The sequence below is a fragment of the Taudactylus pleione genome, unplaced genomic scaffold (assembly GCF_031769625.1).
Source record: "Taudactylus pleione unplaced genomic scaffold, aTauple2 ptg000903l, whole genome shotgun sequence".
In the NCBI taxonomy this organism is placed as follows: domain Eukaryota; kingdom Metazoa; phylum Chordata; class Amphibia; order Anura; family Myobatrachidae; genus Taudactylus; species Taudactylus pleione.
Genome location: NW_028285304.1, coordinates 329520 through 353047, shown reverse-complemented (window position 1 = coordinate 353047; position 23528 = coordinate 329520). Strand labels below are relative to the sequence as shown.

Below are 23528 nucleotides of genomic sequence, written 5' to 3'. Positions count from 1 at the left end.
GCAGGGGCACATTGTACATGTGTATTCAGTGGAATAGCAGGTGGGGGAGCGGGGGGGATAATGAGTGGAGGGCACATCAGGGCTGTTACGTCGCAGATCCTGCCGGTTACTGTATCTGCTCTGTCTGTGCGGCAGGTTCCTGACTTTCTCCTACCTCCTGGCGTTCAACGCCTGGCTGCTGCTCGCCCCCATCACTCTGTGCTACGACTGGCAGGTTGGTAGTATACCCCTGATCCACTCCATCTGGGACAGCCGGAATGTGCAGACTCTCCTCCTGCTGGCGGTACTCCTATCTCTGGGGCTGCACTGCCTGGCTGCACGCAAGGTATGTAACGGATTACACAGCGGCCCTCTGCACTGGGTCACTTATACTGCTCATAGCAGCTGCCTGTCATTGATTCTTACACTGACAATTAGATATAATACTACTACAGGTAACAATGCTTAGTCTATTGGGCAGATTACACAAGGTTCCAGGGCCAGGCTTTTCCCCCACTTACAGGAGACAGACTTAGACCGACATAGGGAACAGAAGGGATTAACTTCCTTGTTTAATGCAATATATATATATGTGAGATCGACTGAGGCCTAGATATGCTCTGTGGCATCATGCATTACACCAGTCACGCGTGTATACATGCAGTCTCTGAGGCATGAGGCACTGCATGTATACACACAGTGGAGGGACTAGGAATTAGGGGCATCACTGAGGCATGAGGCACTGCATGTATACACACAGTGGAGGGACTAGGAGTTAGGGGTATCACTGATGCATGAGGCACTACATGTATACACACAGTGGAGGGACTAGGAATTAGGGGTATCACTGAGGCATGAGGCACTGCATGTAAACACACAGTGGAGGTACTTGAAATTAGGTGCTTCACTGAGGCTTGAGGCGCTTCATGTATACACTCTTTGGAGGCACTAGCAATTAGTGACAACACTGAGGCTTGAGGCATTTCATAAATACACACATCAGACTTAGCCATTTTGTGGGCGGAATCAATCTTCACGAGGAGCCAGTGACACCACTGCTGCACGTCAGGACCAGTGTTAATGAATGGACAGGCTGCATTCTGATTAATGTCAGTCCAGGTCCAAAAATGGCTGCTTGTACCTAATTAGTGTGAAGTAACCCAGATTTCAGGTTTAGTGACCCTTAGACGCTCTCCTAGTTTTGGAAGGAGAGCCATTTGACATGAGTAGTAACTGCACCGGCCGGATAACGCAGGAGTGCCACACCCACATAACGTGGCGCCGGGTGGTATCGGTGCCAGGGGATAATCCCAAAGGACAGAAGTAAATTGTATATTGTGTTCTCCCTCAGCTCACAGGGAAGAAAACTCCCTCTTATATCTGATTGTTATCGGCCCTGCAGGAAGCAGAACTCATCATTACTCAACGCTGTTTAATGAGTGACTGGAAAGTTTTTTTCTTCTGTCCAAAAAATTGTACAAAATTGAATTCCCTGGTTACCGCGAAGCGGCTGCTGTTTGTGTTAATATATAATTAACCGTGAACCTGGGTCACATAAGATAATGATCTTGCTTTTGCTGAAAGCATTTTTCCTGGAAGTACTTCTGTGCTTTAAAACGGGCATTTGGTGCAGCTGATTCCATTAGCTAATGCGTTTAGTTTATTTCTTTCCTCAGTTTGGGAGGGAAGTTAGGGCCTGATTCAGAGCCGCTCGTAAGCGGCCGCTCGTTCGCTCTGAGCGATGTTCGCACAACTGCGCATGCGTATGGGTCGTAATGCGCATGCGCAAACCATTCTTTGCGGTCGGAAATCGTGCGCTCGTAAAACAGCGAGGGGCTGCTAATTTGAGTGACAGAATGAGGCGTTTGTGGGTGGTAACAGGGGAAGGTGCTTGAAAACGGGGAGTGGAAATCTGAACGCAGGCGTGCCTAACGGTCAAAACGGCGTTTAATGGGAGTGCATAATTAACAAAGCAGCGTCATCGACCACGTCACTTGCTTGTCTTTTAGCCTGAACTGCTCGCAGTGATAGCGGGAAGTAAATCCTACCACAAGCACTGCGAGCAGTTCATACGCCTTTTGATGTTCCCGATTAATCTAATAAATACAGGAGATGACGTGTGATGCGAACGGCAAAGGGGCGTCTTTAGAAAATAGCGAGCGCATTTTTCGGACCCTCGCTCAGATATAGAGGCATCCACAGACCGCAAAGAGCGAGCACTCAATTTAAATATCCGGCCCCTTTTTCAGAACGACCGTCCGCAAATAGCGTCCGGCTCTGAATCAGGCCCTTAGTGTGGGTCCACTGTGCCTCGACAAGAGCCCTGCACAACAATCAGGTCTCACCGGGAGATATCTCTGCCTCTGTTATATGAAGGGGTCTGACGCAGGCCCTGGTGACACCCACTGCGGCATCGGGCAACCGGCCTGAAACAACAATAGTCTGACGACAGTTTTCGGCGTTTCGGACGCATTTTGACTTTAGTGCATCCCGCCCACTGCGTTTCAAATGACTGAGTATTAAAATGTACAATTTCTTTTAATATACTAGTCGCTTTTTATATTATGTTTATATTATTATTTTTATTTAGACCTAGCGCTGCATAATATGTCTTTCTTCAGTATAAGACACAGATGTATCCGAAATGGTCAGCGGTCAGTACAGCTATGTCAGCGTCCATGTTGGTCTTAGCCGGAATGTGCCGCTGATAACCGAGAAAATATCCTGGAAAACCAGATATCTTCATATGTAACCGAATATTCTTATATCGGCATATAGCCAGAGCCAATGAACGTTTCCCCTACACTCGTGTTGGAGAGTCAGATAAATTCCCATTTACACGCTGTTAGCCCCACTCAGCTGTTCCCGGAGGGCGTTGTTTAGGCTGCACAAATGTATTGCAGACAGTCTGTGTGTTATAAATATACTTATGGAGTTTTGTGTATCCTACAGAGTACGGGACACCGGGAGACGGTGGTGGGGCTTCTCTTCCTGACCTTTCCCTTCATACCAGCCAGTAACCTTTTCTTCAGGGTGGGCTTTGTGGTGGCGGAACGCGTCCTCTACATGCCCAGGTACATTCTCTTCTTCACCCTTTTCCTAGACTTTAGCTGCACTGATTGTCAAATAGCAAAAATATAAATAAACGTTTCCATACATTGAAGCACGACTTTGGAGGCTGAGGAGCACAGGTGTGGGGGCCCTTTAGTCAGAACGCTTGGGACTTGGGATTTTCCAGTCACAAGGTTTCGCTGGAATTCGGAGGACCCCAAATCCTAAGAGACCATGGGTGAGGGGCAGTATGACCAAAATTGGTGCCTGCGCAGGATTCTGTAACTAGAGGAAGCATTGGCTACACAGTATTGGGGGCGTGGCCACACTTCCCTGACTGGACCGGGTATTGGCCACACCTCCTTGACTGTCCCGGGTGTTTTTAACCGGTCCTAACCTGACCACCAACCCATACCTCCAGCTCTCCTCCTTTGAGCTATATAGCACATACAGGCACGTGTGGGCAGCATGTGGGTGGAACATGTTTTCCACCCATTTAGAAGTGGCTGTGATTTTGCAAAATAATAATAACATACATCTCGCGTCTTCACTCAGCAACACAAGTGCAGAAATGACTCAGTAATTATATTCCACCGAGCTTGGCTGGCTGAGCCGTGAGATGATAGACTGAGTGGCTTTGGAACAGTTCGGCAGAGGGCGGAGGGGAGAATCCGCTGCCAGCAGATAATGTTAATGGGCAGGAAGTGAAGATGTGTATAACCCTGGGGACCCTCTGGACACTACATTACAGACCAGGGGCGTAGCTACAGATATTATTTAGAGGGAAGAGGACTGAGGAATTTCCCAACTCTGAGTCCTTGAATTTCCAATCCAAAAGACGTGCGGCTGAACCCTGCAAGGTATCACGGAGAGAAAATGGGGAAAAGTGACAATAAATTTAAATAAATCTCTAATAATGTCACTATAAACTCTCTTACATGGGCACCAGTTCCATTTCAAAGGTAATCCACTAAGGGCCCTCTATACATCTGCCGGCCGTTTCCCCGTTCAAACCGGAACCGCCGATCTGCAAGTTGGAAACCCTGATCGACGACCATCGATGATCGCTGATCTGTCGGGCGTTCGTGAAATTCTTCATGTTAAAAATCCCCGATTTGCTGATGGAAGTGGAGATGTTGCCCATAACAACCAACCGGACTTTAGCTATTATTTTCTGGAAGGTGCTTGATAAATGTTAAATAGAATCTGGTTGCTATGGGCAACACCTCCACTTCTAAAAACCTGTAGTTTAGTAAATATACCCCTCAGACTCACTTGGGGAGATATAGTATAGTGGCAACGCTTCCTGGTTCACCTCTTTACTGATGTATGTACATCTCATCGCCCGGAGCAGGGGAGTGAAAACTCCCCCCTCCGGTGATCCCTGCCTGAGTACACAGCGCATCAGCCTAGTGCTGAGGCGCTGTGACTTACTCCCGGCCGGCTCCACAGGGCATGTGCGGATCTCGCAAGTATCGCGAGATCCCGCGTGCAGTCCTGGAGCCGGCAGCTGCCGCTGCAGGTACAGCACTGTCCCTGCTGTGGGGATGTCGATATCGATAGCTGGAGCTGACGTTACGGTCAGGCGATACATTGCCCAGGCTATCAGAGCTGCTATCTTGTAGATAGTAGTGCCGATAACGACAGCGGCAAAATTACATGGGGAAGAAGTGGTATCAGCGCACATAACGTCCGGCGGTTAATACATCTACCCCACTGTTATTAATCCTATATAGCCATAATGTAGGTCCTGCTGCTAGTTTACATCATTCACACTCTCTGCAAAACAAAAATTTTTTTACATCTTACATACGTGTTCTTACACTTAAGCTGGGTACACACCTGACAGATATATTTGCAGATGATGGTCGTTCATACACACTGAACGGCCATCATCTGCGGGTCCCGGCGACCAGGGGGCTTGTCCCGCCCCCCTTCTTGCGGCTGACGCTCTGTGTGTGTACGGGCGGTCTGCAGACCTATCTGTCCATCGTCTGTGCAGCACAGCCAATGCAATATGTCGGTGAACGCCGACGTTCACCGACATATCGCGGGTACACACTGCCCGACGGGCAGCAGATACATTGGCCAATCAATTGATCGGCCAATGTATCTGTCAGTGTGTACCCAGCTTTAGCCAGTGAAAGAGTGCATTTGGAGCTAAACACTTTAATTAACGTGATATCAGCAATCATTCTAAATGTTGACAGAACACTTCTTCTCAAATATGTTATCACTTATTATAGCTAAATCTGATCACCAAACAATTTATAGGTGTATAATTACTAAAGGTTGATTTTAAATCGATCAACATCGATGTTGTGTTTCTGGGGCTAAATCACGCATATACTAACACAGTTTTTGAGTTTTTTTTTTTTTTTAAGTGTTAGTAAATCGGTGATTTGGCCCCAGAAACACAACATCGATGTTGATCAATTTAGATAGATTTGAAATGGATTAATTCCGCCCCTTTAGTAAATATACCCATCAGGGCCTAATTCAGAAATGTACGCAAACCCGATGGTTAGCGACGCATACATCTCCGATGTCTCCTTCCCCACCAAGCCGCAGCATGATTGACATACTGTGGCACTTAGGGGGCGGAGCTGGTCACCGTACCCAAAAACGACGACCTTCAACCTTGGTCACAGTACTGGGATCACAAATGCAGCAATGAGGCGTCTGCCACCTCCAGCTGCATTTGCATTTTTTAAATGGACGGAATTGCACACCCCCCTGTGCGCGGCTCTGCAAATCCGTCCATCTCTGAATCGGACCCTTATACGGTAACGTCTTAATATGTGAGATAATGTGCAAATAGTAGTTGTACGTTGTGTATTATGTTGTCATTGCTTTGTGTTTTATAGTATGGGATTCTGTATCCTGTGTGTGCATGGGCTGAAGGCTCTGTACTCCCGCGTCGGTACTCGAGGATCTTCCGCCGTCACCCTCTGCTTCCTCCTCCTCCTTCTCCTCTTCTCCTGGAAATCCCTGTCCCAGAGCGAGTGCTGGAGGTCGCGGGAATCGCTCTTCAGGTATCTCTGACGCAAACCTCTGCTCTACCTCTACGCTGTCCTCAGGGAGTCACAGTTATGTCGTTCTTGTCACAGATCGGGGGTCCAGACCTTGCCCCACAACGCTAAAGTGCACTATAACTACGCCAACTTTCTCAAGGACCAAAATCGAAAGGAGGAGGCAATAAACCACTACAAAACCGTGCTAAGGTATCAAAACATCTTCTTCATGTTGCCGAAATACACGGCGGCTTTCCCATAACTCAGGGGCGCGATAGCTGAAAATGGCAGAAAAGTTAATGTATTATAAGCTCGCAGGTCGGAGCCAGGTTGCCCCGGACAGAACTGCAGAGCTTAATAATAGGACACGGTGAATGTTCTATGACCTCAGGGCCTGATTCAGACCCGCTCGCGAGCGCTCGCAAGCAGGTCAATGTTGCCCAAGTGCGCATGCACACGACGGAGGCTGCTCCGTCGTGCGCATGCGCGAGACCCGGCTAGCGACGGGGAAGCCGTCGCTCCGGGTCTCGCACCAAAGGGGGCGTGCTGTCGATGGTGAGTGACAGCACGCCCCCTTTGGTGGGCGTGCTGGGGGCGTGGCTGGCCAGACGGAGGCGTTCCCATGGGAACGCCTACCGTCTGGGTCCGGCCCCGCCGACATCACTAATGATGTCAGTGGGAGTGTTTTTGGCTCTGATAGAGCCAAAAGCACTCCGGGCTTGCGGCCAACAAGACCCTACCGCAAGGGTCTCGTCGCAAGCCCGATGGTCGCGATGGTCTTGACCATCGCGACCATCTTTTTGGCCGCTCGCATAAGTTATGGGTGGTCACCCACAGCTATGCGAGCGGCCAGGAGGCCGCTCCAATAATAGGTAGGACAGCCCTGATTCAGAGCGAGCGCTCTTGTCAGAGCGTCCGGCTCTGAATCAGGCCCTCAGTCCTTGTATCGAGGCAGAGTTTGCGCAGATTATCTTCCATGAACACACACTGCGCATGATCCGTAAAATCTTTATTAGTAGAAAACCGTATTCAAAGAACAGGCAAAATGTGTCCCGACGACAGCGGCTGCTTCCGATCCACCCCCCCAAGATCTCCGTCAGTGCTAATTAATTACCTAGAAGCTGCCTCTTAATTACCCCCACCGCCTCCAGCTGTCTCATGTGAGTGAGAGCCATAATCAGCAGCAGCTGTGTAACTAGAGGCAACGCAAGTGTCAGGAAGCACAAGGCATGCTGGGATCACGTTGCCATGGTGAACGCAAACACCAGGGACCTTCTCCGCAAGGCAGAAAAATACAGTAAACAAGGAAATATTAGTAGAACCTTAATTAACCGAATGGGAGCACAGATATGAATCGCAGATGAAGATCACAGCAATAAATAACCAAACAAAATAGCAGCACGGTGACAGAGGCTGGGTCTCTCACAACAACCTGCAATCTCTGCCTGTAATGGTGCCATAAATAAAGTAAATCTACCTTATAATGAAGGATATTAAGCATACTATAACAAAACCAACAGAAATATGGAAGACAAAAATTGGGAACACTGTGGCCCAGATTTATCAGCGGGTGATATTCTTGTCACACGTTCCTAATCTTACAACCAATCAGCTCTTAACAGTCAGCCTGTAAAGTGCCAGAAGCTGATTCGTTGGTACTTTTACTCTCTCTATGGCTTAGTACATAGGGCCTGATTCAGAGCCGATCGCTCGCACGATGTGTATGCAAATTGCGTCGGCAGTGCTACTGCACACCAATGCATTAGCACGCCTGGTATTTCTTAGAGAGCGATCACATAGTGTATGCAGACACCCACCAGCCTGTTTTAAGATGCCCACTTGTGCACGTCATGCCCAGGAAGTGTAGGCAACCATGGGTACATCGGATGCGATCGCAGCGCTTGAGGTTGACCATACCCTTCCGCAAGCACTGCGAACACTTCAGTGTAAAAACCAGCCAGGTGACGTGTACTATGACGCTGTCCTATAATTATGCACACCTCTAACACGCCGCTGAGATGCTCAGGCACGCCTGCGTTTGCACCTCCACTCCCCCGTTTTTAATGGCCAGCCCCTGTTACCACCTACACACGGCTTCTCCTGTCACTCACTGTGCTGGGCTGTCTATGTGCAGCGAGCGAATGCATTGTGAACTGTCGCTCAGGTATGCGCACAATGCATACACACTGCACACCATCGGCAGCAGCGAGAGTATGCATCCTAGCGAGCGGGTCTGAATGAGCTCCATAGACCCCTAATTGTCATGCCTTTGAAAAATGACAGGAGCTGATTGCTACCTCATGCAGCAATGTTCCTATTTCTGATTTACTATTTGTTGATTAAAAAAATTAATATCATTTAATAAATGAGACAGAAGGCCGCCATGTTCATGGGTAATTTATCATCCCGCAGATTGTACCCGCAACACTCCAGCGCCCTCAACAACCTTGGCACCTTAACCACCAATGCTACCGCAGCTGAGGAATTTTACCGCAAGGCCTTGGCAATTAGCCCACAGCACAGCCGGGCACTTTTCAATCTGGGAAACTTGCTCAGGTGAGGAGGAGTGCGGGGTACGTGTCATACTAACCGCCACATGCGTAAAGCGTTTTAAATGTTAACATTATCCAGATAAACCGGGAGACTCCCGAGTCCAATATGCCGTTACTGGTAAGTGCACTTTAATTCACAGGTATAAAAAAAAGATGAATCTAACTGCAAAATATATATATATATTTATAATAAGAAAATGAATATGATAATTATTTGTCTGGAGCAGGACTCGGGGCCAAAACGAAGAGGCGGAGCTCGTACTGAGGGAATCCCTTCTTCATGGTCCTTATTTTGCAGATGCGTATTCGAGTCTTGGGTCATTGTTGGCTGATCAGGTGAGATTGTGAAATATACGTCATTTCTCTATTCACGTCATGTCGTAGTGACTCATCCTACCCAATCCTTTACCTCACATTGGTCTCTGCCCCCTGGTCTCTGCCATGTGACTGTTACCGTGTGCCAGACAGTGGACTTATCACTCCCAGACCCAGATTTACATTTTAAATAAAGATAGCGATGTACAAAGCCCGCAGCATGCCGCTTGTTTGGCCTTGCTAGAGATCTGGGTCTAATCCTGTCCTAATTTACACATCTTGTTCTCCCCCTTGGCCTCTGTTACAGTATATAAAATTGGACGGCACCGTTTTCTGGAGGAATGTGACCCATAAGGGTCACGGTTATGGTTGCAGTGTTCTGCCACAACGATAAATAACTGGTTAGGGCAGAGCCGTAACAAGACTTTTTGGTGCCCTGTGCTAGAAAGAGTATTGGCGCCCCCTCTCATTTTTTAAAGGGACATAATACACCCAAAAAAGGGGAATGGCCTCATGGGGAAGGGCCAGGGAAGAGATAGGGGAGGCCAGGAGATGCTGGGGATGAAATAAGAGGAAGCTACAAGTGAGAATGGTAATAAACAGATATTTGACAGGCCCAAACAGCGCCCCCTGCCCTGTGGTGCCCTGTGCGATGGCACCGGCCGCACTACCCTAGCTACGGCCCTGGGTTAGGGATACATTGAGGCTGTCCGTAGAAACCAAGAGGATGGCGATTCTTTGAAGCAGTAGTTGTCTGTTAGCGACGAGGTACTCCTCAGCGGTTGTTGGCGTGGGGAAGAGGATCAATAGAGCATCCGATATTGTGCGCCAGACAGTGGCTCAGCCACCTATGTACTTCCCACGTCACATCGTCACATTGCATTCTTCCCCCACTGTCTCTTCAGAAGCGACATCAAGAGGCCGAGGAGGTCTATCTGACAGGAGTGAAGAATTGCCCGGAGAGTTCAGACCTGCAGAATAATTATGGGGTGTTCCTGGTGGATGTGGGTGAGTGGGAGTAGTATTGTTTCAGTCAATAATTACAAAGCTGACCTGCTCATGAAAGAGTCTCCGGCTTCCATCTGCATGCAGATTCGGTTGTATTCTGCGCTCACGTCTCCTTACGGTTGGAGAGACAGAACGGGAGAGGGATGGGGCGTGCAAGCGTAGGCCTAGTGCAGTATGGGAGTGTTCTCATAAATGCGACTTAGCCAGCCCACAAAGCAAACGCATAGGCTCCGCACAGGAGGCATATAGAACCCTGGAGCCATGGGTATAGTGGGTGTCATTGCTATGGGGCCCAGAGGCTTAGGGGGCCACGGACCCAGGTTATAAAATTGCATATCAATTTCCTGGATTAGCCTGCTAAGCAATTGGGTCCGACACGTTACCCAGCCTGACTGAGATGACATTCCATTTTCAGTGAGAGCTCTGTGTAGTTGATGTTATATAGGTAAGGGTGCACTGTAATGTGGCATAATCTGACCTGGGCACCGTAATGTGGTATAATCTGACATGGGCACTGTAATGTGGCATAATCTGACCTGGGCACTGTAATGTGGTATAATCTGACCTGGGCACTGTAATGTGGCATAATCTGACCTGGGCACTGTAATGTGGTATAATCTGACCTGGGCACTGTAATGTGGCATAATCTGACCTGGGCACTGTAATGTGGCACAATCTGAACTGGGCACTGTAATGTAGTATAATCTGAACTGGGCACTGTAATGTAGTATAATCTGACCAGCTCATTGTAATGTGGTATAATATGAACTGGATACACTATAATGTTACATAATATGAACTGGGGCACTGTAATATGGCATAATCTGACCTGGGCACTGTAATGTGGCATAATCTGACCTGGGCACTGTAATGTGGCATAATCTGACCTGGGCACTGTAATGTAGTATAATCTGACCAGCTCATTGTAATGTGGTATAATATGAACTGGATACACTATAATGTTACATAATATGAACTGGGGCACTGTAATGTGGCATAATCTGACCTGGGCACTGTAATGTGGCATAATCTGACCTGGGCACTGTAATGTGGCATAATCTGACCAGCTCATTGTAATGTGGTATAATATGAAATGGAGACACTATAATGTTACATAATATGAACTGGGGCACTGTAATGTGGTACAATATGAAGTGGAGGCACCTTAGTGTGGCATAATATGAACTGGGGCACTGTAATGTGGCATAATATGACCTGGGCACTGTAATGTGGCATAATCTGACCAGCTCATTGTAATGTGGTATAATATGAACTGGATACACTATAATGTTACATAATATGAACTGGGGCACTGTAATGTGGTACAATATGAAGTGGAGGCACCTTAGTGTGGCATAATATGAACTGGGGCACTGTAATGTGGCATAATATGAACTGGGGCACTGTAATGTGGCAAATTATATGAAGTGGAGGCACTATAGTGTGGCATAAAATAGACAGGGGCACTGTAATGTGGCATAATATGAACTGGGGCACTGTAATGTGGCATAATATGAACTGGGGCACTGTAATGTGGCACAACATTAACTAGGGCACTACTATGGTTCAGAAAATGCACTAGGGCACTACTGTGGGGCATACAATTAACTACTGCTGCAGAGAGGTGGATCTCTAGAGGCATTGGGACAGGAGCCCCTTTAAAAATGTTGCTAAGGGGCCCACAAAGTTCTGGCTACGCCCCTGCCTGGAGCAAAATACGCAGCGGCAGGGGTGTAGGAAGAAAAATTTTCATGGGTGGGGCAAAAGGCCAAGGACTACTATGGGGTCTGGAGCCCCTTTTTCCCGCGTTTGATATATCGTTTTACGACAGTTGTAGCAGTGACTGTAGATATACAAAGACTCCCAATGCTATGTTCATTTTTGTCAGTGTTTCTGGGGTTAGCAAACCCCAGTTTCACTGTTTATGTTACTATAAAAATGTATTAATATATTCTAAAATTAATAATTATATTTATCTTAACTATCAATTAGTACAATAGCTGTTAGAAAGATATATAAATTCAACAATGAGACCGCTGCTAACATTTTGAACCGTCTGCTGGCTGCAATCATTCGCTCTCTCTGTTCCATTGTCATACAACTTACAAGAACAGTCAGTGGGAAGTGCGGCTTCCTGGTCTCGTGTGTGCTTATGCTTAATGCAGATTGTGATTTTTTGTCACACCGGGGGTGCCGGAGGTGCAGGCTGCCCCCGGGGACCAGCTTGTGTGAAGTGCCGGCTCCTGTCACTGAGGGGGAGCCAGCACTTTTGGTGTCACCCCTCGGCTAGTGACACCCGGATGCGGCCCGCACCCCCCTTGTAACGCCAGTGAGTGGGGCTTCTAAGAAAGGAAAAAAAAAAGTGTTTGCAAGAAGAAAATGTCCGCAGAACAAACATGGAGATAACATCATTTTTAGTAAACAGAAACGACAACAGTCGGCGAGTTCAACTAAAGCTATTACCGCTTCATCCCCACTTACATTTCATTCATCCCCATTCACTTTTGTGTAGAAGTTCATAGGGGGGCAAAACACAGTCTTTATCCGGCCAACAGAAATCGTGTGGGCAATCGCCCCCTCTCCCACCTCCCCCCTGTTCCAAAGCCCGTGCACACTGGTGATTATTACGGTCAGCAGCAGCTTCTGATTGGCCAAATTCGTCTTCATCCCTCCCACTGAGATTTGCATTCAGCGTGCAATAAAATGGGGAGGACGATGGATGTTTGTATTTATATCACCTTAATTATATTATAACTTTTATTTTCTCTTTGCCTCTTTCTGTAACTTGTGTTGTACATGGTTAATGCAACTTTAGTATTTATAAATAACATTGTCCAGGCACAGGCAGACTATCTTATATATATATATATATATATATATATATATATATATATATATATATATATGACAATTGAAGAGCTATATTCTGTAGGAATTGGGAGCTGTAGCATTTACTAAAAACCGTCACGCCCCATTTCCTGTCGTAACCAAGCGCATATGCTACTGTTTTATCCTAGCGTAGACCTGGGGAATATATAGCACTGTTCTCCCGCTGTAAATCTTTTGCGTATGCTACGTTTACAGCGCTGGGCGCATTTTGTGTTTTCTGCCTGATCCAGATTAAATGGCTGCACTGACTGCGAACAGATATTCATACCATACCGTGTCGCCATTTAAGCTCGGACGTGGTTACACACATTCACCTTGCTCAAATTCATTCAACTTTTTGGGTCTACCGTATCTACAGTTTGTTTCACTTAAGTGCAAATATTCAAACCTCATATATTCAAAGTAGAAGTGTGATCGGACACTTTTTGTTTAGTTTCCATTTGCACATTTTTGAGCATTGTTAAAAAAAAAAAAAAAAAACCTTAATTGCTTGTCCAAAGAGCTGACATTCTCTGATGTCTTCTTCCAGGATCTCCCGGAAAAGCTGTGTCTCATTATCTTCTTGCTCTCCGGCTGCGCCCCGATCACCATGTGGCGATGCTGAACCTCGGACGTCTGTACCGCTCTCTCAACCAGAACGCTGAGGCTGAGATGTGGTACAAAAAGTAAGGGAGGGAGTACATTGGTATATAATATATTGGTGTATATATATATGTAGTGTAAAAAGTGACCAAACGCTGTCATCACATAAAGGTATTGTCTTATACTCATTTTCCTCTGCCTAAAATACCCGGATAATTGCCGTGTCTACCCGGGACCGGGACTCGGCTCAGTGGAAACGGCTCCCCGATGTCAAGCAGGATTTTTAGCGGGTAAAACCCGGTAACACTGCAGTGGAAACAGCTCTTACTTGGGTTTTTTGACCCAGGTAATTGCAAAAGCCGCTGATTGGCCCTTCCAGGCTGCTGATGTGAGTCGCACAGGATTTAATAGCAAATACTTATAATAGCAGAGGCTATTTTTTGAAGACTCATTATTTATGTAAATATTTAGACATTGAGTAAAGGCATTACAGACAGTGTATTTTATTCATCTATTATTACTCTTTTTTCTCACTATTTTTACCCAAATGTTCACTTTTTTAACCCATATGTACGTATTAAAATATGTTCATTAAAAGTTATATTTTAATAAACTGTGCACCACAGCTGAGACTTCCAATCTTGTCCCCTTTTTTTCTTCCCGATGTAATCACCCAGAGACCAGAGGAGTCGTCTGAATAAAGGATGTCATTAAAAAAAAATAAAAATAAATAAATAATAAATAAATAATTAATAATAAGAAGAATTAAATTAAATGAATAATACAAAAATAAAATAACAATAATAATAATAATAAATAATAAAGGATGTCATTAAAAATGGCCTTAATAAAGGTAATTTTTAATTATATCCACAGGTTTTGCTGGGCTTACCCAGGTTCATTGGAAACGTGGTCTAAGCCGCGTACGACCCGGCTAAATGCCGGGTAAAAAATCCCGTGACAGACCTGGGATTTGAGGTATTAGAAAGCAGTTATGTTGTCAGTGTAATTCCAGCTATAGGAACCCAATGTAAATGCCCCAAGGTTGCAGAAGGTGCAGAAATTTCAGTGATTTAGCTGTGAGATTTAATGTGACAATTGTCTTAAATGCAAAACCAGATTCGCTATAAAGTTTGCACTAAAATCTCAGCACTTTCACAACCCGTAGACGATGCGCCAGAAGATGGTCAGTCCTGATTAACTACAGATGTGTCCTCATACATTCTCGCTGCAGTTGCGTCAAATAGTCCCTCTTGGCGCACCAGGTCCCGTGTGACTCTGTTAACGCCAGGCGTCTTTTTTAACCGAAAATGCGTCTAGTCGCAATGTGATGTACTAGGATGCACCAGGAGACTGTGCTGATTACTGTACATGCATGCCAAAAATAATAACACTCGTCCTTTATGCACTAAAGTACAGAACGTTTTTTTTTTTTCTAAACATATTTTATCACGCCCACCTGCGTCAATCCCATCTTCTTCTATAGGGCCCAATGGAGAACAGATTGAGCCCACCCCTGCAGTGCCATGCGATCCAGCTTCAAATATCAAAGAGCTTAGACTGGAAAGGGTCCCCGTGTTTTGCTGCAGGTCATGTTAAAGGTCTCCAACCCCTTATGGAGTAATTCAGTTCACAGTGACATCACCGCAATGTCCGGCTGCGCACGTTGCCGTCTGTTATGCTAGAATACCTTCGCCAATTTCCCATCGCACCTCCATAGATTGCAAGAGAAAATTAGCCAAGGTAATGGTCCAAAGTGCCTGCGTCCCGACTGTTCCGGATCGCATCGCGGCCATCGCTATGAACTGAATTTCACTCCCAATAGTTTAGCAGGGTGACCTGTGGCTCTTCAGTTGTAATGTTTATGATGGGACTTGTAGTTCCACAACAGCCAGTGGGCCATGAAATTCCTTTCCCCACAACAGCAGAGAACGGTGACTTTCTGCCATAGTGGTGAATTGTTATCTTTAGGGCATTCCCAGCATTTACGCAGGCAGAAAACTCAGGAATAATAGAATGAGAAGGATACGTTGGAAGAAAACAGTACCCTGTATCTATGGCGACGGGAGGATGAGTCTCATGATCTTGGCCATGCACAGTCGTTAATCAAGACTGAACACTTTGTGACACAGTCCTGCATCTAAAGTTACAAAGACAGCATAATAACGGGATGTTTTCTGATTTATTTAAGGGGGCTGATCCCCTTAAATAATCCCCTCTGACTCAAACCATGTGAGCCTTGTATCAGCCTGGAGGAGAGGAGGGGGGATCTGGCCACAGCAGCAAATGATTCATACACCGTAACCATTCAGTTGTCACATAGAGGGGTCCCGCTGCCTCTTCCATGGTCCCGCTGATGTCAGGGCACAATGCTCGGTTGTTGAGCCTGTGGGTGAATAACAGCTGTAATTCTGTTTTATTATCCGTCTCTATTATCCATCTTTAGGTTGAGTATCTAAAGCTTAAATCACTCATTCATAATTTGCACATTGTTACAATTACTGTGACATCTATAACTCGCTCTGCATAATTTTGTCTGTTTATTTAACGAGGAATAACATGAAATATTTGACAGTAATACAACTTGTTCTGTTCTCTCCAACATAATAGGATACTATAACAACACTTAAAATCACCTATTTAAAAATAGATTTGTGTATTTCTTCCCGACTGCTGAACCTGTCCTGCTTACAGTCGGATTGGACACAGGAGTGATCGATTTATACATTATTATCAATATTATAAAGACGGCCGACCTTCGGCCTGATCTCTGCCTAGTTTGGCAAGTCTTCTATTGGAGGACTCATTAGTGTAATCAGCCTGTGACCATACTGGTGTAATATATGCAGTTATTGGCCAAACACACACTTTCATCTATGGGTATTTAACATCGAAATTCATTTTAATCGTTCCTTTTCATCTTTGGTGGAAATAAGCACATGGGGAATCATTGCACGATTGTCTAACTTGGTAAAAAGCCAGATAAATATTGCTTAGTCTGACCAGCGTTACCCTGTATTTATATAGCGACAACATGTTCGGCAGCTCGGTGAAATAAGTGGGCCTGGGGCTGTTTGAACATACCTGAAAGCCTATACAGCAGCATGCATTGAAACAGAGCTTGCAATCTATCCCATGACGTGTTTCTGTTTGTATCTCATTATTAGGGCCCTGCAGATATCCCAGGACATTGATGTCATCACCCCTCTTGGAGCTCTGTATTACAACACAGAGAAATACAATGAGGCCCTGCGTCTGTACATGGAGGCGACGGCGCTGCACCCGGATAGCGTTCAGATGCGTCTGTCACTGGTGAGCCGAGAGGCTGAGCTATGAACCGCAAACAGTACGGGTCCGCCATGGTCCTTTGTGCGCCCTCCAGCAGAGGAAGGATGCCCGTGTAAATCCCGCCACGCCAACCCGTTAGCCAGTTTAAATGATCTTGTACTGAAAAACTACATTTTACTAAACTTGTCCCTCACCTACACGCCGCGATCCCCCCATCTCCTTACACCATCTTGCGTATATTTATGCACCCATGGCAGATGCCACCATTTGGGTTGGTAAACCCGCGCAATTCTTTGTGGAGCTGGGTGAAATTGCGCAGTAGTAGCCGTGTGAGGTCACAAATCAGATTTTTTTTTTTACGCTGTGGGATTTAAGTTTTGCTCAATTACCCATTTTGTCCTTTAAGTTTAGCCCCATTTTCATTCCTTGTCTGTATTGTCCCGCTGACCCTGTCATGGCAGCCTCCTGCTAGGTGCACATGTCCTTCTCTCTGTTATTGCTACTACCTAGGACTAGTTTTCTCTCCTGTCTCTCGCAGGCACAAGTCCAGGCTGTGATGGGCCGCACGGAGGAGGCCGAGGCTCTTGCTCGTCGGATAGCGGATGAGGTCCCTGACTGTATCGAGTGTTTCCGATTTCTGTCAGCTATCTACAGCAAGCAGGAGGCCTATTCCAAGGTGGTCGTCCTCTACCTAACTTCATACCATGTCAGGACTGTACCGTCCTAGTTTCTTCTTCTATAACATAACCTGTTCACGGCAATAAGCAGAGGCAAAAATTAATTTATAATTTTAATCAAAAGAGGCAAAGTGAGTACTGTTATTCGAACACATATGTCGTTACCAGAGGCGGCTCCAGAGGAGTCCAAAATTCAAATAGTGGAGGCACACCAACTGTCACCACAAACATCGCCAGCCAGGACTCACTGGCAGTTGGTGTGGCTCCCCTATTTGAATTTTGGACTGCGCTGCAGCCCCACCCCTGGAGCCGCCACTGGTCATTACCCTCTCTGTTAAGGGAGGCTCCTCTTATCCCCTATGCTTACTGAGCCTCCTCTTATCCCCTAAATTCAGGGAGCGCATCTTATCCCCTATATTCAGAGAGCCTCCTCTTATCCTCTATGGTTCAGCGAGCCTCCTCTTATCCTCTATGGTTCAGCGAGCCTCAATTTAGACCTTCGCTCATGAAGCCTCCTCTTAGAGCATGTTCTCTTCCCTTCCATGCGAGCAGTCAGCCTCCTCTTAGATTAATGCTAATAATACGATATGGTGTCTGCGCTCTGAGGTGCTTATTGTGTCATGTGTTGTTACTAAATTACGGGGTGTTTGTGGGATATATCTGTTGTAAAACGTGAGTGGGTTGTACGTGTTTTTTTAATGTCTATGTTTGATTTGAGAGCTCCCCAAATTTTGGGACTTTATATGGAATGTCCTGGTGTAATCCACCTCAAGGAAGCTGTTGGGTGGTAGTTCTTAAAAAACAGCAGTCCTGGTGGTGTTTACTGGTGGGCAAAAACTTTGGGCGGAATTTTCATCTGTGTATATACAAAGTTAATGTGAAATTGTTGTGATGGTTATTTTTGAAGTTCTTAGAATAATGGTGGGCGTGTGCGCGGTAGGTGTAACCTCCCCTTCTCCAAATAGCATATCAATCAGTATTGTCCCAACGCGTTTCTTCCCATGTGGGGACTTTTTCAAGACCTACCCTTGAAAAAGTCCCCACATGGGAAGAAACGCGTTGGGACAATACTGATTGATATGCTATTGACTTTTATTCCAGACTATATGCAGTACATGTTCTGATTACCTCAGTGTAATGTTATTTTACTATCTGACACCGATTGATGCCCTATTGGGCTAGGTGCAGATTAATAAATTAGTTTTTACCCCTCATCCATATATCCAGTGATCTGTCCGCACACATTGGCTAGCACTTCTTGCCCTTTACACCCATCACCTCTCACTACGCGGAAGGAGGTACACCTGGTGGACCAGCAGAAGTACGTCGGGACCCAGGTGGAGTGGCTGTTATCCAGGACAGAGACCATTTGGAGAAGGGGAGGTTACACCTACCGCGCACACGCCCACCATTATTCTAAGAACTTCAAAAATAACCATCACAACAATTTCACATTAACTTTGTATATACACAGATGAAAATTCCGCCCAAAGTTTTTGCCCACCAGTAAACACCACCAGGACTGCTGTTTTTTAAGAACTACCACCCAACAGCTTCCTTGAGGTGGATTACACCAGGACATTCCATATAAAGTCCCAAAATTTGGGGAGCTCTCAAATCAAACATAGACATTAAAAAAACACGTACAACCCACTCACGTTTTACAACAGATATATCCCACAAACACCCCGTAATTTAGTAACAACACATGACACAATAAGCACCTCAGAGCGCAGACACCATATCGTATTATTAGCATTAATCTATTTAAGAAGGTGGGGTTACCTTCTTGGTGTTCAGCAGCTAGAGGTACTACTCTATAGCGCGAAACCCATAACTATTTTTAGCCTCCTCTTAGAGCATGTTCTCTCCCCTTCCATGCGAGCAGTCAGCCTCCTCTTAGAGCATGTTCTCTCCCCTTCCATGCGAGCAGTCAGCCTCCTCTTAGAGCATGTTCTCTCCCCTTCCATGCGAGCAGTGATCCTCCTCTTGCATTACTCTTTATACCATAGAGATGTCATTGCTTCCTGGTGAAGGGACAGGCTGTAGTGTGCATTTTCCTCTCTATCACCCTTACCATGTCCCTCTGTGTCGCAGGCTCTGGAAATGATTGACGTCGCTCTGCAGATGAAACCGAAAGATCCTAAAATAATATCTGAGCTTTATTTCACAAAAGGCAACCAACTGCGGGAGCAGAACCGGCTGGACGAAGCCTTCCAGGTATCCCCTGAATTACAGACGGCAGAGAATTAGGGTTTATGGTCTTCAACGTTTTTTATTCTGCTCAGAGCTCGCTGTTTATAATTTCTGGTGTATTTATTTGTTTACACGTGCAAAAATAAAATATCTGGGGGTCTTGTTAAAGTTGTCCATGCAGGTCCCAGAATGCTGGCGGGTACCCTAATAATAGTATTAGTAAGCCAGGAAGCATGAAGAGTTTCAGGCATTTACAGTTAAAATCAGAATCCCTTTCAAATCTATTATTCAAAATGATTTCCATACAATGCGGCCACAACGCCAGACGCCTCCAGCGACTGGAAGTCCTATGCGACATCCACCTGCATATCTACGCGACAGCTCCGCCTAGTGGTCTACGGTAGCAATAGCAGGCGTCATCACTGTCATCTGCATATGCATCAGCCCCATCCTTGATGCAGAAGATCCGTCTGACAAAGGGGCGGATCCTTGTATACACCCACCTCAGAATCGCCCACAAGTCTGTCTGCACGCCCACGAAACGCTTCTACATGCTAAGGCCCCATTGACACCCAGTAACTGTACCCACTGTCTGTGGGTGCGAAGTGACTGAGATGCGGCCGACTCGTAAATGGTATAATTTGCACAAGCCGCAACACATGCGCGGTTCTCTCAAACTCACGAGATGGGGCCGCCTTCGGAAATTGCGCACATCTCAGATTCAGGCCCTATATGTGCATGCTGTAGCCATTGGGCTATCTGCGAGGACAATGCATTTGTATACTTAGGGCTATGCTTATAAAGCAGAGCTACTTTGTGGGGTTGATTTCAAAATTTAAAACAGCACTAATGATACGTGCAAAACACGCCGGGATTTGCACTTAGCATAAGAGCTGCTTTAAATTTTGGGGTCCAAACCAACTCTATCGTAATTATATCCCTTAGATATTTAGTCTAGATTAAAATGTACCTATTACATAAACACAGCAGAGGAGGCTATTATGATACATTACCTAGCCTAGGAACATCGCTGAGGCATAAGCCACTTTTGCCTCATGCCATAGCAACGTGGCTAGTTCCTACTGAACTGATAGACTTTACTGTTGTGAATGTCGGCTCAGGCCACAAAATGGCCGCCCGAATGCAAGCAGGCGACACTGTGAGGGGGACCGCTAAGGGAGAACACTTAAATCTTCCATTTTCTATATTGTGTTTCAGAGTTACAGTCGCGTGGCTGATCTGAGTCCGAAGCAAGCCCAGGCCTGGATGAACATGGGCGGCATCAAGCACATTCAGGTACTGAGCGGGTCAGGAGTTATTGGTAAATAAGAGAGAGGGAAGGTGGATAAATAATGACATTATGATAGAGACCATAAATTAGGGCTTAACTGATAAAATGATGGAGGCAGAAGACTTGTGCTGTAATCCATAGCAACCAATCAGATACTAGCATCAATAGTGTGCCTACACTAGACTGCTTCAAGCTGACTCCTGATTGGGTGCTACAGGCTACAGTGCAAAATTTATATTTGTACACCTCCCAATGCCAATAACGGAGGGATTGAAGAGTTAAAATCAAGTCTGGTTAAATAGATTGGATAGTGGTAGTTATGTTAAAGTTAGGGCATATTCCACAACTCTATATATTTATATTTACTACTCTTTAAATGTATAGGAAGCTTAATATTTAGGATTTTTTTAATGCGCATTTCTTTACTGATTTGTTATTAGATGGTGACAGATTTTTTTTTTAATTCTGAACTGTGGGGGGGGGGGGAGGGGAGGGGGCTTAGAATATTCACTGAAAGTATCCACCCAACAAAACAGATGTTGACGCCTAACCAGTAGGGAACCATGGGAGATGCTCGTGAGTTTGAGACTGTGTGGAGTTACGGTTGCAAGGACTAATACATTTGCAATTGTTTCCTTCCCAGGGGGATTACATTGCTGCCCGCACCTATTATAAGAAGGCCGCCACCTTGGATCCCGACAGTAAATTACTGAAGGAAAACCTCGCTAAACTTCAGCGCTTGGAAAACAAGTTGCAAGGAACAAAGGAAAGAAATACTGGTACACAAACCGATCCGCATGGATCCGGCGAGAGACCAGAGAGAGACGCAGAAACACCCGGGGAAACCAGCGGAGAAGACGACAAACCTACCAGAGAAAAATAAACGTATGCTGCTAAATCACAGGGGGGGGGGCAGCTATGAGGGAGAAGGTGGAGGAAATACTGTGAGGGTCCGCCGCTAGTGTGCGAGGAACCGGCTTTAGAGGCCTCTTTCAGCAGACACCAAGTGATCTATGGTGATTTTGGACCCCTGGACCTGTTCATGGCACCAACTACATCATATCATGTCCCTGCCGCTAAGCCCAGGCTGTTTCAGACAATGTACCCACTGGCGGTAAAACTATGTTTAAAACATATTTTTAGCGCAAAATAAAACGCAAGTAAAAGATGGATAATAGAAATAAAACTGAGAACATGCGTATTTGCATTTTTACGTAACGTGCGTTGCCTGGAAGCGTGTTCCTTTGAACAGTCCTTGTTCCATCCGGGTGCGTTTCATTCGCCTCGCCGACTTTCATAAAAGATACACTCGTCTCAGCTGCAGCGCGTTGAGATGCGTTTAAGGAGCATTTGCACGCGTTTGACGTGAACGGGATTACGATCTCCTGACTTGTCACCTAAACAAGTCTATTTGCATGGACTGAACGTACTTATAAATGCAACAAAATGCTTGTCAAATGAGAATGGGGACAGTGAGGTTTATATTAAACAGCAGTGTGTACGTAACCCTTAAAGAGCAATTTATCAGATGTATACGATTTACAGAAAGGTTTGGGCAGGAGATTAGGGAACTGTAAGCAACCTGTGAAAGCACACTTGGGAACACCTTATAAAAGTTAGCAAAATTCATGCAGCGTGAATATTATTTCATCACTAAGGGAATATAAATCAATGGAACGTCTGTTACACCACCCAGGCACACTTTATACGGGAAAGCACACTTCTAGGCAGTGTAATGAAGATACAGTTAAAGAAACATGGTGGAGGTGAAACGCGTAGTCTCTCTGGATGTAGACAGTGATGCATGTAAGAATACATGCAGTGAATGTATTTCATGTGTGAAAAATGTTGTGTGTGATTAAAGAAAATGCAGTGAAACTTTTTGCATGTTGTTAAAAATGATGTGAACTTATGGGTGAAATTCATCGAACGCGTTTCACATTTTATACATTAATGATTGATTAGATGTCAAATGCCCAAATTATTTTCAAAGCACTGCTTCAACCTTTCAAACGTAATAATCTTATAAGTTATTAAATGTAATATATTTATATATATATTGTATTGCAATATATAAGGTTTTCTAGATTATCATCTAACTATTTTTTTACAGTGACATACCTATATATTTAAAGAGATATATAAATCATAACCATATAAAGTCAAATATATTTTCCCCGAACAAGATATTATACTGTACGATAATGATCAGCAGGCTAAAACTCATATATACCATCTTAGCACAAATACATCTGGATGTCTAGTAATGCAGAAACACTGCAGCTCAGCTGGGTATATAGAACAAATATTATCACGCTTGCGTTACACTTTTTATTTGGAAAGGTCTTAGAGGCCGGGGGGCAGGAGTTTGACGTACTTAGAGATTCTCAGTGTTTTGCACAGAGTTGTCCAGGCCAGGAAAATGTCTTGTTTATAACCTGAAGGATAAGTCTTTGAGGGAATCCGCTGTAAAAACATTGTTCTATTGTCAAGTATCTGCAAATATATTACCCTGTCTTATGGTGCAATGTTATTCCAAATAAAGTGAGACGTTTTATTCTTGTTAAACTTTTTATTGCAGTGAATCTTCTGTCATTGTAAATTTTATTTATGCAGTTGCCGACATTTTTCAGATATTTTCTAGGGAAACTGTGGTGCTGCTGTCTCAGAAGATCTTGGAGCACTA

At 45.3% G+C, this 23528-nt stretch overlaps 1 protein-coding gene across 1 annotated transcript in view; it reads left to right on the top strand.

Annotated features, from left to right (window-relative positions):
* Nucleotides 1-23401, top strand: part of TMTC1 (transmembrane O-mannosyltransferase targeting cadherins 1) — a 59926-nt gene extending 36525 nt beyond the window's left edge. Inside the window, exons 8-20 of the mRNA XM_088459312.1 lie at nt 136-325; nt 2932-3053; nt 5898-6065; nt 6141-6254; nt 8457-8600; nt 8824-8932; nt 9817-9919; nt 13338-13473; nt 16558-16702; nt 17217-17354; nt 19453-19575; nt 20770-20847; nt 21486-23401. Of these exons, the coding sequence (XP_088315438.1) occupies nt 136-325; nt 2932-3053; nt 5898-6065; nt 6141-6254; nt 8457-8600; nt 8824-8932; nt 9817-9919; nt 13338-13473; nt 16558-16702; nt 17217-17354; nt 19453-19575; nt 20770-20847; nt 21486-21725 (1810 nt within the window). The 3' untranslated portion in view covers nt 21726-23401. The remainder of the gene's footprint in view (nt 1-135; nt 326-2931; nt 3054-5897; nt 6066-6140; nt 6255-8456; nt 8601-8823; nt 8933-9816; nt 9920-13337; nt 13474-16557; nt 16703-17216; nt 17355-19452; nt 19576-20769; nt 20848-21485) is intronic.
* The last annotated feature ends 127 nt before the right edge of the window (nt 23402-23528 follow it).